Source organism: Pipra filicauda, unplaced genomic scaffold (assembly GCF_003945595.2).
Source record: "Pipra filicauda isolate LSUMZ 115617 unplaced genomic scaffold, ASM394559v2 scaffold171_size1565689_pilon, whole genome shotgun sequence".
Classification (NCBI taxonomy): domain Eukaryota; kingdom Metazoa; phylum Chordata; class Aves; order Passeriformes; family Pipridae; genus Pipra; species Pipra filicauda.
This window is the reverse complement of record NW_024104229.1, coordinates 1,102,836-1,116,115: the sequence shown is the minus strand read 5'-3', so window position 1 is coordinate 1,116,115 and position 13,280 is coordinate 1,102,836. Positions and strand designations below refer to the sequence as shown.

At 40.7% G+C, this 13,280-nt stretch overlaps 1 protein-coding gene and 1 long non-coding RNA gene across 2 annotated transcripts; one reads left to right on the top strand and one right to left on the bottom strand.

The window, feature by feature from the left end:
• Positions 1-3,056: 3,056 nt before the first annotated feature.
• Positions 3,057-8,450, bottom strand: N6AMT1 (N-6 adenine-specific DNA methyltransferase 1). The gene is made up of 6 exons (XM_027744218.2): positions 8,272-8,450; positions 7,139-7,228; positions 6,383-6,473; positions 5,045-5,128; positions 4,223-4,364; positions 3,057-3,529 (listed from the first exon to the last, which is right to left on the bottom strand). The coding sequence occupies exons 1-6, from the start codon at positions 8,412-8,414 to the stop codon at positions 3,423-3,425; spliced, it is 657 nt and encodes a 218-aa protein (XP_027600019.1). The 5' UTR covers positions 8,415-8,450; the 3' UTR covers positions 3,057-3,422.
• Positions 8,210-10,012, top strand: LOC120322943. The gene is made up of 3 exons (XR_005562935.1): positions 8,210-8,375; positions 8,628-8,686; positions 9,156-10,012. It is a non-coding gene; the product is annotated as an uncharacterized LOC120322943 (long non-coding RNA).
• Positions 10,013-13,280: the final 3,268 nt, after the last annotated feature.

The window sequence follows — 13,280 nt, the reverse complement described above, 5'->3', positions numbered from 1 at the left end:
GTCTCTGGATTGCTGTCTCTTCCTCTGTGTGATAAACTTTCAGGCATTAATAGTATAAATTTTAGGTTCTGTATGCTTTCTCAAAGTTGGTCACTTTTGAAGTGACAGCTCTAGGAATGATTTTAGCTGTTGATAACTGAAGTCTATATTTTTAACAGGTAAGACTGGGCTTCCAGAGGAGAAATTCCTTGACAATTTTTTTGAGTAAGAGAGAATGGAAAAGATTTAACACTGGTATTGAAAAGGTCTAACTGAAAAGACAGAGTAGGTAGAGCTGTATTCTTTCATAGTTACTGATGCTAAAACTCCAGGATTGTCTCAGTTGCATCACTTTGGTTATTCTGTTTACAAGGTCAGTAACTGACTTGAAGGCCAGTTGGGGTTAACCAGGTAATGCTTGAAAAGAGCCTTGTTAGACTCTTCTAGCAGACCTTAACAAATGCTAAGTGTACATACACACATCTGTAGATGGCAAATTTCAAAATTAAAAAAAAATTACCTGTTGTGTCACTAGTTCCCAGTCCTCACGAGGATGATGGGAGCATAACAGGGATCACCTCTGGCAGAACTCATTCTACCATTTCGAGAAGTACTTCCACCAAAGCTGCAGCAGACCAATTGGAGAGTTGGTTCTCCACCAGGAGAACTGCCTCATGAATTATTTAAGTGGATGCATGTATTTCCTTTTCCAGGTAGCCAGTTGTTAGATAGTTCAGTGCAATCATTCTTTTGTTCAAAGCATGTTGTTTTATTACACTTTCTGTTCTGATTTTTATTATTCTGTCCTTTATAACTTAAAACTGCACACACTGTTGAGTGTTGTGATCTAATGTGCCGGATGACTGCTCTCTTTTTATCTTTGATTACCTATTTTAAAAATAATTCTTTAGTGATAACTAAAATCTTCTGATTAGCCAAAGCGGTCAACACCGTAAAACTTCTAGAGGGGTCTATGGCTGTGACAGCATTTTGGTTCATTCAAACAGCCCTGTGCCTATAACATCAAATCCCATGATTCTACAGAAAGACAAAATTGTGCATAAAACCTCTTCTAACAGTTTTGTAAGGGGAAACTGAAGCCAAAAAAAAAAGTGTGGCTTTGCTAAGGTCTGTCATCAAGTCAAAAAGGTTCTAGAAGTAGGAAGCAGGCAAATTGCAATATAGCTTCTCAGAAGTGACTAGCTGGTCACTACGAAATCAAAACTTTGCTTAAAATCTTCAGTGTGGAAACACTTCATATCACGTACGGCACAAAGTTTCTCTTAACAAGTTATTCAGAAGGCAAAACAAAGTCCTGAGTCAAGCCTCACTTTGGTCAAGGAAATGCAATTTTTTTTTTAGCCTCAGTAGTTTCAAGAACTGTAATTTCTAGTATATTGTATAAATGTTAAGCAACACCTTTATCATGACTGCATCCTCCTTCTAAACCCTCTTGTTGTGTGTTTGTGTTCACATTCATGTTCATTCATATAAAAACAAATGGACAGAAAAGCTACTGAAGGGAGCTGTTAGCTGTGTTTGAATTGTTGAATTGACTTGCAGCCTTGTTCTTCAGTGGCCTGCTAAGCTGGGGAACGGCACCTCTCAAGAGTGTAAAACAATCACCACTGCACATTTCCTGCAATTCAGTCAGTCCTTTTTTCTACCTTCTTCAGGATGGTTTAAAGAATAATTTTTATGCCAGACTGGCCTAAGTTGACTTTTGACCTATATGAGCTTCTTTGCAGTCAAATACCTCAAGTGGCATAGAAAGGCATGTCTGTGCTAACAGCACCTCCACTTTTGCCTGTCTAAACCCTCCTTTTTCAGTCTCCTGGAGAAGTTTTTTTAGGTCACTGCAGAGGAAAGCTCTCCATTGGGGTCTGTTGATCAGGAAATACCTTCCTATTTTGGATACTGATTTTGAGAAAGGACTTTTATTCCACTTCTCTACTTCCTTGCAGTCATTGTTTTCAGTTACCCAGGAACTAGCTTTTTTAACTGCATGCTTTTTTCCTCCTTAATACCTTTTCATGGATGACTACTCTTCATCTAGATTACTCCATAGTAGTATCCTCCTTGTAAAATGGCATAAAAGGGAGCACAACCACCATGTTACTGCCCAGAAGACTTCAGGAAAGGAATAGCATGCCTTGAATCTTAGAATTGTTAGGGTTGAAAAGACCTTTAAGATCATGAAGTCCAACCAACCCACCACCACTTCCATGTTCACTATTAAACCATGTCCTCAAGTGCTATATCCACATGTTTTTTGAACATTTCCAGGGACGGTGACTCCACATTTCCCTGGAAGCCTATTCCAAAGCTTGACAACTCTCTGTGTCAATTTATTTTTTTTTTAATACCTAATCCAAACCTCCGCTGGCACAACTTGAGGCTTTTTCCTCTCATCCTGTCACTTGTTACCTGTGAGAAGAGGCCAACCCACACCTGGGTGCAACCTCTTTTCAGCGAGTTGCAGAGTGACAAAGTGTCCCCTGAGCCTCCTGTTCTCCAGGCTAAACACCCCCAGCTCCCTCAGCTGCTCATCAGACTTGCCCTCCAGACCCTTCCCCAGCTCCCTTGCCCTTCTCTGGATATGCTTCAGCTCAACATTCTTCCTGAACTGAGGAGCCCAAAACTGAATCCAGGATTTGAGGTGTGGCCTCACCAGTGCCCAGCACAGGGGCCCTGGTCCTGCTGGCCACACTATTGCTGACACAGGCCAGGATGCTACTGGGCCTCTTGGCCACCTGGGCACACACTGGATCATGTTCAGCCACTGTCAACCTGCACCCCCAGGTTCTTTTCTGCTGGGCAGCTCTCCAGCCACTCTGCCCCCAGCCTGTAGTGCTGCAGGGGGTTGTGGTGACCCAAGGGCAGGACCTGGCACAGGAAAGACACTTGCTTCTCCTTTCTGTTCAGAAGTACACCATTTCCTTCTGACAGAAACAAACTTGCTCATTGTGCCTTAGACCTGTAAAGGTGCCTGATACTACATCAAAAGGAGTACCACTGATTCAAAGTATTCCTTTAAACCCAGCATAGCTACAAACTGGCTATAAAACCAGGAGGAATTACATCAAGTAGGTTATTATAACAAGACACAATGACAAATATACAAATACTTATTTATAGAGGAAAAAGCCTTTGGTGCTTAAGTGCAAATACAGCAGGGTGGGTTACTTCATGGTTCCTCCACAACTGCCCTGCAGATAGCCAGAGGATAACTGTACCTCTGCCAGCAGACAACAGCTGGTTCACATCCAGAATAAATATAAATAGAGTCTTGATCAGTCTCACTGCAGTAATCAGGAAGTGAGAGTACACCTCAAGAAGGTCAAAATCTTGGTTTAAAAATTATTTGACAACTTCAGTGTTCAGCTGACAATTAGATGTTCAACTTTCTGCACGCCTACTACCTGGAAGGTGAAGAGAAATTATCAAGACTTCCTAAATTTGAGGATAGTCAGCTTCTCTTGTCCCGCTTGCCTGGAAAGTACTTGTATGCCTTCTAAGCCACTTTTCTTCATTGTTTCCAGAATTTCATCTGTAATTGAAAGTTCAGTGTTTACAACTGAATTACAAACTGGTTATAAAGTATCTGTCAAACATAAATTGTAAAGCAAAGATTATAAACTATGTCCTCTTATTCTTTCAGACAGTAATTTTATGCAAAATAATCTCCCACCAAGAATAAAGCTTACAATTTCCTACCCAAAGTTCAGTATTTTGCTATTAATAACAAAGAAAAATTCTGTATGAAGCTAAACTGTAGGAGAAAGGAAAAAGGAGATTTTGCAGCATCATCTCCCAAAAGCTGCCTAATAAATCAGGTGTGAAGAATAATCTTTCTTCTTAAAATTACTTGATAACTTGTAGCCATTAGCATTAGACCAGAAGAAACAAGCCCAAATCTTTTCCCTACACCTTTAAAATGAAAGACATCACATTTCCAGCTAAGGGCTTTTGCCTTTTAAGTTAACACCACCATTCTCTTCCATGAGGAAGGATTGGCCTGGCTTCGTTAATTAGTTCAGAAGATTTACAGTCACCTCTCAGACTTGGAACTGAACTCTTGCAGAGCTGCCGGGGTCCTACATACTACCATTTTCCAAACTAGCTTGGGGAGGTCTCAGTTTTGATAAATTTGCTTGTATTTTTGGTCTAGCTGTGATCAATATTTTGATTAATAGTGTTAAAACTGGTTTGGCACATTTAAATGTCCAAGGACAGTGATCACCTGGATTATTTTCTTTAATTGTGACCAAGTAGAATAATCCTCCTGGTGAAAGTAGGTCTGGTACTAACGGGAAAACTCTATCCATTACCTCTCTGCCCTGTTTGCCACCAGCCCAGGATACCTCTATTCCATGGCTTTTCACCTAGGAAGAATGAAAACAAAGACTGTCATAACATAGAATGATAGAATTGTCACTGGTACTTGTAAGAGAAACATCACTATAATCTCTAGCTTTAGGTGTCTGCCATTAGAAGTCTGACAATTTTGATTCAGCAGGTTAGTTTATGCAGCAAATTACTTCAAGACTACTTTCTACAGGGTGAACATACTATTTTGTTTCAAGTTCTATTCTTAAACTGAATTAAAAGAGCTAGATTGTCACATACTTTGTATGTATTTTCTTGTAATGTTTTATGAGCTTGTTTACCAAGTCAAAGGTGGTCAGAAAACTTCTGAAGTGTTTATGGGTCAAATTCTGAGAGTAGGAGTCTGCAGAAGCAGAGGATTTTTATTCTGCAGGAAACAAATGCATTTTCAGTTGAAAGTCTTCTATAAGAATTCCTTAGCATGCCTAACAGAAGTCCTACATGGTTTATACTTGATGGAGGAAGCAGGTATTGAGAAGCAGCAGCTAGCAATCCTTATTCCCATGTAGAGTTTATAGGGAACTCCAGCATTTTCACTAAATAAGTGCTGGTCCTACAACATCCTTTGCTATTTCAAAAAACCCTTGCAGTTTTCATAGCAGGGTCTTTTTGATTTGCCGTCTCTCCTCTGACAGTAGAAATACTATTTTTATTGTGTATTTCAAATTTTTCTTACCTCTTCAGAAGGTGTTACCACATATGGTGGATTAAACAGCAGCAAATCAACCTTCCCATTTAGTCTTGGAGACAATCCTTTGACCTGTGGATGAAGTTGATGATTCTTTTGTGTGGGGTTTTTTTTTGAAACATGAAGAATGCAAATATTTTGTAAAAATACAGTTACGTAATGCTGGATATTCTAAGCATTTCATCCTGACTTAGGAATACTAACCTTTACTTTCTATGTGCAAGAGAAGCATCAAGAAGAAGTACCCATGCAGAGCAGAACAATTTTGATAAGTCTTATGATTATGTTATGCATAAGTTGTAGAAAAGCAAGAGACACATGTGCAAGCACAGGGGTAGTACTTTATTCTTGCTCAGTTCAGAATTTAAGTTAGATATAAAAGAATGTTGAATTTTTCATTGGTTAACATTTGTTAGCCAAAATGACCGATCTGTGACAACTGCAGTTCAGTTCCCAGGTATGAGCAGTTGTTCATCCATTTTAAATACCATTTATTGTTGCCTATCTACATCGTCTTCTGTAAACATATATATTCAGGGTTAAAAGATGAGAAAATTAGGTTTTCTCCATATCAAATTTTGTAAGAAACTAAAAGTAACAATATACACAGGTCCTAATTAAATCAGAAAAGGCTGAGAACTAAGAACTGTACAGCTTTAGAGGAAGGGGTATGATAATGTCAAGTGACTACAGAATTCCTTGTCCAGCATTTTCCCAAACTGTATCTATACAATTTATTTTTTAAATTAATTCAATGACTTTTTAGAGCTTAATTATGAATTTTAGAGCTTGAGTAGTGTGGTTTTCTCTTCTTTCAGAAACATTTTTGTTTTGTTTTTCCCCATCCATGCTTTTAAAAAGAAGTTTTGTTCTAGGCTTTTTAGTTACTTTTCAGAATCAGGGCCACAAAGATGATTACAGGTCTGGAGCATCTCTCTTACGAGAAGAGACTGCAGGAGCTGGGCCTGCTTAGTCTGCAGAAAAGACTGAGGGGGGGGGATCTCATTAATGCATATAAATATCTCAAAGGTGGGTGCCAAGAGGATGGTGCCAGACTCTTTTCAGTGGTGCCCAACAACAAAACAAGGAGTAATGATCATAAACTAAAACACAACAAGTTCCACCTCAACATGAGGAAGAACTTTACATTGAGGGTGGCAGAGCACTGGAACAGGCTGTCCAGGGAGGTCATGGATTCTCCCTCTCTGGAGACATTCAAAATCCACCTGGACATGTTCTTAACTATTGTGTGACTCCGTGATCTCTAATAAGTATTAAAAAATTACAAAAACTATAAAGAAGATATTATTGAAACATCTATCTTACCAAGTCAGTAATGACTGGCTGAAGGTGAACATTGTTAAGCCGAGCTGTCTCCTGTGTACAGTAAGCTGCCATGGGGTTGATATCTGTACATCTAAAAGCAAAATATTACTAAGTGTAAGTTATAGGCTACCGTACATGGAAGTTTAACCCTATGAACCACATGCTAATTTATGTACTCTCAAAGACAATATCCATTTCAGCATCCTTTACTTTGCAAGTAAATAGCAAAAAACACCTAGTAAAATACACACATTGTATTAGCAGCTAAACCACTCAATGCTACACTGTAAGTTTTAATGGCTGTCTGAAAGTTGAAGTGTAGGATTTCCACTTCAACGCTAGCTCTGCATAAATATATATATTCATACAAGTCTCTAATAAAATTCAGTTACTCCCAACACCCAGGTAACTAACCTCACGAGACCACAGGAAGACTAGTCAGTGGGTAAAATTTAAGATTCAACCCAGCAAACACAAGTGTAGGCATGGAAAAATGGAATTGTAGTCACAGCACTATTTAATTACAGAACCTGAAGTAAATAGTTCAGCACCTGTTGTGGTGCATCCCCTTTTGCCCTCAGTCCACATCTCAGAAATGCTCAACAGGCTTTCTTTTTGCTTTAATTTCCTTAGCTGTAGAACTGAGCTAATGTTTCTTTGTAAACAGTTTTTAAAATGGGAAAATGAAAAATATATATTTGAGGGCTAAGCATTCTTTATTATTGCATGCAACAGTTTAAATGCTGTTATACTTACATGTACAGTGCACTGGATCCAAGAATGGAAGAAGCTAGAAATGTTGAAACCACACCAGATCCAGATCCTATTTCAAGGCAGATCTCAACTCTAAAGAGAGAAAACTCTGGATGACTTTTATTTGTAACATATAAGAGCATCACAACAGACACAGAATTAGTCAAGACAGTGTTATGAAACATGCTCTCCTCCCAAACGTGCTAAAGTCATAGAATATCATAGAATATCCCGAGTTGGAAGGGACCCACAAGGATCACCAATTCCAGCTCCTGAACTTGCTGGTCACATGGCCCTCAATGCTCACATTATGTCACCTCTCCCATAGCGGCTTCCAGGCCTCCTGGTGCCCATACAGATGATTCCTGGTGATCACAAGCCACTTCTGGAAACACATATGTTTCTCCTATGCCTAACATGAAAGTTTCTGTTAACTACGCAATCTCAATAGTACAAGCTACATTTCTACAGCATTTATTGTACATTTATTGCAGCAAGGCTGAACTGCAACAGAAATTATGAAAGTTCACTGTGAAGCCGCTCGAAGAGAGCAGGGCTCAAATGCATGGCTCAGAATATTCTGAGCTGGAGGGGACTCACAAGGATCATCAAAGTCCAACTCCTGCCCCTGTCCAGGACACCCCAAGAATAACACCATGTGCCTGAGAGCATCATCCAAACCCTCCCTGAACTCTGTCAGGCTTGGGGCTGTGACCACTTCCCTGGGGAGCCTGTTCCAGTGCCCAACCACCCTCTGGGTGAACAATGTTTTCCTGATATCCAACTTCAATCTTCCCTGACACAGCTTCATGCCGTTCCCTCGCGTCTTGTCACTGGTAAACAGAGAGCAAAGATCAGTGTCTGTCCCTCCACTTCCCCTCACGAGGGAAGCTATGGGGTCTGCCCTCAGTATGCTCTTCTCCAGGCTGAACAAGTCCAGTGACCTCAGCCACTGCTCGTACGGCCCCTCTAAACCCTTCACCATCTTCGCAGCCCTCCTCTGGATACTGACAGCTTTAAGGCCCCCCTGAAACTGTGGCGCCCAGTCCCTCTGTGACAGCAATCCCTCAGCAGATAAACCCCTCCTCGGGTGCCTGGCGGCCGGTGCCGGTCCCGCCCCTCCGCGCCGCCCCTACCGAGCCTCCCGTAGGCGGCCCGCGTCCTGCTCCAGCGCATCCAGCAGCAGGAAGGTGTCCTCGGCCGGCTCGTACACGTCGCGGAAGGGCCCCCGCGGGCCCAGGTGTCCGTACCGCGGGGTGGGCAGCGCCGGCCCCGCCATGGCGGCACCTCCGGCGCGGGGGGGAAGGGGCGGGCCGGGGGGAGGGAACTGCGCGGCCCGGGCCTGCGGCGGGCGGGGCGGCATCGCCGCGGTCCCACTGAGCCGGCGTTAAACACCCTCAGTGTGCTCGGCCATCCCGCCGTGGGTGTCCGTGAGTGCTGATGTGAGAGAGCCCTGCTGGTGTTGCTCATAATTTTGGTGTCCGCTTCACAGATTGTGTTTCCACCGTGAGAACTGCCGCAGGGAGTCAGCGTGAACACCGAATGAAAGAGGTGCTGAGGGAAGTTCTCGAAGCACACAGGGGAAACCCTTACATTGATACTCAACTTAAACGAAGCTCTATTTTCCAGTTATAAACCACTATGTTTCTGTGATTTTTAGTCAACAACACCTCACCGCATGCTTATGTACCAACCCTGTGAACTTCAGAGTCGTAGAATCACAGAATGGCTTGGGTTGGAAGGCACCTTAAAGATCGTCTAGATCAAACCCCCCTGCCATGGGCAGGGACACCTTCCACTAGACCGGGTCGCTCAGAGCCCCATCCAACCTGGCCTTAAACACTTCCAGGGATGGGACAGTCACAGCCTCTCTGGGCAACCTGTTCCATTGTCTCACCACACTCACACTAAAAGAATTTCATCCTAATATCCAATCTAAACCTACTCTCTTTCAGTTTGAAGTCTTAACCCCTTTTCACTACATGCTTCTGTAAGTAGTCTCTCTCCATCTTTCTTCTAGGCTCTTCGGGTACTGGAAGACCTCAATTAGGTCACCCTGAAACCTTCTCTTTTCTAGGCTGAACAATCCCGATTCTCTCAGCCTTTCTTCATAGGAGAGGTGCTCACTCCAGTCATCCTGGTGTCCTCTTCTGGACTTGCTCCCACATGTCGATGTCCTTCCTGTGCTGGGGACCCCAGAGATGGATGCAGTACTCTAACAAAAATGAGGCTCTGCAAAACTAAGAATTGAGGGGAAATTTCAGGGCACAGGTCAGACTAATAATTTTCTCTACACAACAAACCCCAAACAAATTGTGATCAAAAGCAGAAGAGAGAGGTGGACAAATTCTAATTCCCATTAAATGTCTGTGTTCAATTATTAATGCAGTGAACACTTAAATTCTGACAGTAAGATGAATGTCTAGGTCAATGAAGGAAACAGGTGATGTTAACAAACAAGTTAGAATCTTAAAATGTTATTTTGATAGCAATTTTGAGTAACATGAGTTTTGGCAAAAGAAGGAAAAAAATGCACCTAAACAACTAACCCAGTGGATTAATCTTTGTTGACTTATGTATATAAATGTACTTAAAATACAAGTATGCATGTGGCCTGGTTCCGGACAGGACAGGGTTAATATTTGCAGTAGCCAGGAGGGAACATGGCTGGGACCTGCAGGTTATTCTATACCACTTCACCTCGTTTTCTGGGAACAGGGAAAACGCCTGCTTCCGGGTCGGGGTAGTGTGGCACGGTCAGTTATGGTTGAAGGTTTCCACAATAACATTTCTTGTACATTCTGTTATTAGTATTGTTGCTGTTACTGTTTGTTTTCTTGTCTCATTGCTGTTTCCAATAAATTGTTCATATCTCAACCTGTGGTCTTTAACTTTTGTGCTGCTAATTGTCCTCTCCAGCCTGCCTTGGCTGACAAAGAGCAGGAATATCACATTTGTGTCAGAATGGTGGGTTCTGACTGAGGTTAACGTTAATCTGCTCTTACCTGGACCATCAGTGGAGGAAAACAGACTGCTTCTGTGGGCCAGGGGCTTGACAGGAGACAATAACCGGTTTTTTAGCTTAAAAGGAAACCCAGTAGATACTCCTTCATTTCATCTGTCTTCCCAAAGATTTGCTGCTGTGCCAGAGAAACAAATACTTGTAAAACATATTAAGCTTGCATAAAATTCCATTACTTTGGCAAAATGAAGTCATGTTAAGAGACAGAATTTTGCATTGTGTCCATATTGGGAAAATTAATTCTTTGGATATATTTTTTTAGTCTCTACAGGTGGTCAAGCTTTGGAGTGCTGTAGAAGAAATTACTTCACCATCTTCAGCTGTACTGGCTATTATTTTTGGCTGTTTCATACTTCATGAAATCTAGTTAATTATTATTGGGGTTTTTTAATACTTATAAGTCCTTCTGGGTGAATTTTACAAAACATTTATTTTTATTGCTTATATAACTGCGTACCTAAAATGTTTTTCTTGGTAGGTAACTGTACTGGTTTTGCCAAAACAGATTCTATTTCAATTTTGGGAAGTTGTTGGAAGGCTAATACGGGAATATGTTTTTCAGTGGTGCCTGTGCTATGTTATTAAAGTAGGCTTTATGGAGATGAAAAATTGTTCTTGACAGGAATCATAACCATTTGTTTACGCTAAGATGTATGGCTTCATCCCATTTGGAATTCAGTGCCATACTTCTCACACAGCGAATCCTTAACCCATGATTTCCTAACTGCCTGTCAGCCCTCAGAGATCTCCATTATAAAATTCTCAAACATTTCACAGCTGCATCTGGCCCTCTGTGTCCTGGAAGTAATGTAGACCTGTGCTGGACCTATGAATGCTCCTGTTTCACTGCATTTGAGGTCTGGAAGAAATCTCTTTATCTAAGTAGTCCAACAAGCAACCTCATCTTATAATATCTTTCTCAAACTGAGCAAGTATCTTCTTGAAAGTATATAGGTTTCTTGCCAACAATATTTCTAATGAAAAGCTGTTATAACACTTTGGTGCTCTAATCATTAGAAACCTTGTAATTCCTGGCCTAAAAGCAGAGGTGATAGATTTTATACTCACTCTTCTGGCAAGTATGTAAGCTTAGGTGATTCTTTTCATAGTTTTTCCTTGATGAATTTGTAGACAAAGAAAGGTTCTCATCAGCCTTTGTTTTGCTTGATTAAATAAGAAATGCTCCTAAAATTTCCTGCCATAAGACATTATTTTAATTTCTCTTACTGCACTTCTAGACTTTCCATGTATGGATTCAAGTCAGACTTCATACTGAATGTGACTTGTACAAAGACTGCAGGTAATACCTTATTGATGCTTTGAAGAATTTACTAGCTTCATTATCTCTTGTGGGATTTTCCTGGTACATCCCAGGATCACGGTTGCACTTTCTTTGCAGAAATAGTTTCTTTCCATTTTGTGATCAGCTGGTTTTCCTTGGTTTTTCCTCACTGGTTTCCAAATAACTGACTATAAAGTGAAAATTCCATAGCATTTTATTGTTTTTAATAGTTCCCTTTTTGCATGCCTATTGCTCACATTCTGGTCGTTTTGTTCAGCCCCCCAAAGGTTGTCTCCTGATTTCATGTTGTCATAGTGATGCCAAGGATACTGATAAAAAAACTTTAGTAAAATCAGCCCCAGGACTGGTATTTCAGGAAGTAACCATTAGTGACTTTGAACCTCATACTATTCATTTTCGGTATGGTATATGACTAACTTTTATTCAGTTTCTTGTTTGTTTTATGTTTCTGCTGCCAATTCCATCATTTCCAGCTTAGTTCATACTTTTCCACAAAACATCACATCTAAAGCTGCATGGGAGTCTAAGTAGATTATTTTTGTGTTTAAAAATGGAGGCAGACACTGCAGTAATATACTGCCGCTGCCATCACAACCTAAATCATCTGTCTGTTGTTTTTAACTGTTATTCCAGGTCAACAGTACAGAGGTCCTGCTGCTTTCCTTCTTGTCGTTTTGAACACGTGTGCAAACCATTTTGATCTAGTATTTAATATCTTCGATAGAATTCTAGAATCATAAAATGGCTTGGGTTAGAAGGGATGTTAAAGTTCATCTAGTTCCAGCCCCTCTGCTGTGGACAGGGACACCTCTCACTAGTCCAAGCCCCATCCAACCTGGCCTTGAACACTTCCAGTGATGGTGCAATAGTCTTCATTAAGACTATTTCAAACTTATTTTAACATTTTTTGTGTTACATTGTATATTCTAGCTTGCAAGACATGGCTTTTTTACTGATCAGTCTTCTATTCTATTTCATTTTGACACTGCATGTTCATAATATCGTACTTGAGATGGTTATTTAACCAGTCAGGTTTGAGGCCTATTCCTGCACTCATTCATTCTCTTGCCTCCATCTTTAACCACAATCAAATATTGTCATCCCCTTTTGACCCTGACATCCTCAAATAACCTGCTCATTAATTAGCTAAGACCAAAATACTATAATCTTGTTACTGTTTCCCTGACTATTAAGCAAAGAACTATTGCTGCTGTTGATGTGAAAAACACTTGGATGTTACTAATTTCTAGTCTTTTGATAATTAACTTCTTTTTCCAAGTGTCACATTTTCCATTTACCCATTCTAATTGTATACCTTAGTTTCCAAACCATACCAAAAGCCAAACCTTGTAGCTTATACTGCAATAAAATTCCCCATTTTCTGTAGATCCTGTCAGATGAGTCAATGCTTGGTTTTATACACTATTCTTTTGTATTTCTAAGGTGAATAGCTCAAATCTTTTTTTACCCCCTTGCTTCCCTCCTGACCGATGAAAATTCTTGCCCTTACCTCATGACATTGCAGCAATCCATCATGGCATGTAAGGTTTAGTCACACTGTGGAATTTTTAGACCTGCTAAGGAGTGGTCCAGGGACGACACATTAGAGAGTAAGAATGATGAATACTTGTTTATAGCCCTTCCTGAAAAGATCTCAGAGTGCACGTGAAACTTTGAAAACCAGTTACCAGCTATTGAAGGAATTACATCACTCAACATTGAAATGCAGCTCCCTCAGGGAAAAGGCAAGGAACTTTTTAATAGTGTACAAAAGTATTTCAACACTTCAGGAGAGAAAATGAATAATGCCATAATCAACT

Coding starts and splice junctions, on each gene's coding strand:
- N6AMT1 (XM_027744218.2), bottom strand. CDS start 8,414: ATGGCGGGGCCGGCGCTGCCCACCCCGCGGTACGGACACCTGGGCCCG. Junction 7,229..8,271: donor GGCCGCCTACGGGAGGCTCG/GTAGGGGCGGCG, acceptor TTCTCTCTTTAG/AGTTGAGATCTGCCTTGAAA. Junction 5,129..6,382: donor AGCCAGTCATTACTGACTTG/GTAAGATAGATG, acceptor CTTCATCCACAG/GTCAAAGGATTGTCTCCAAG.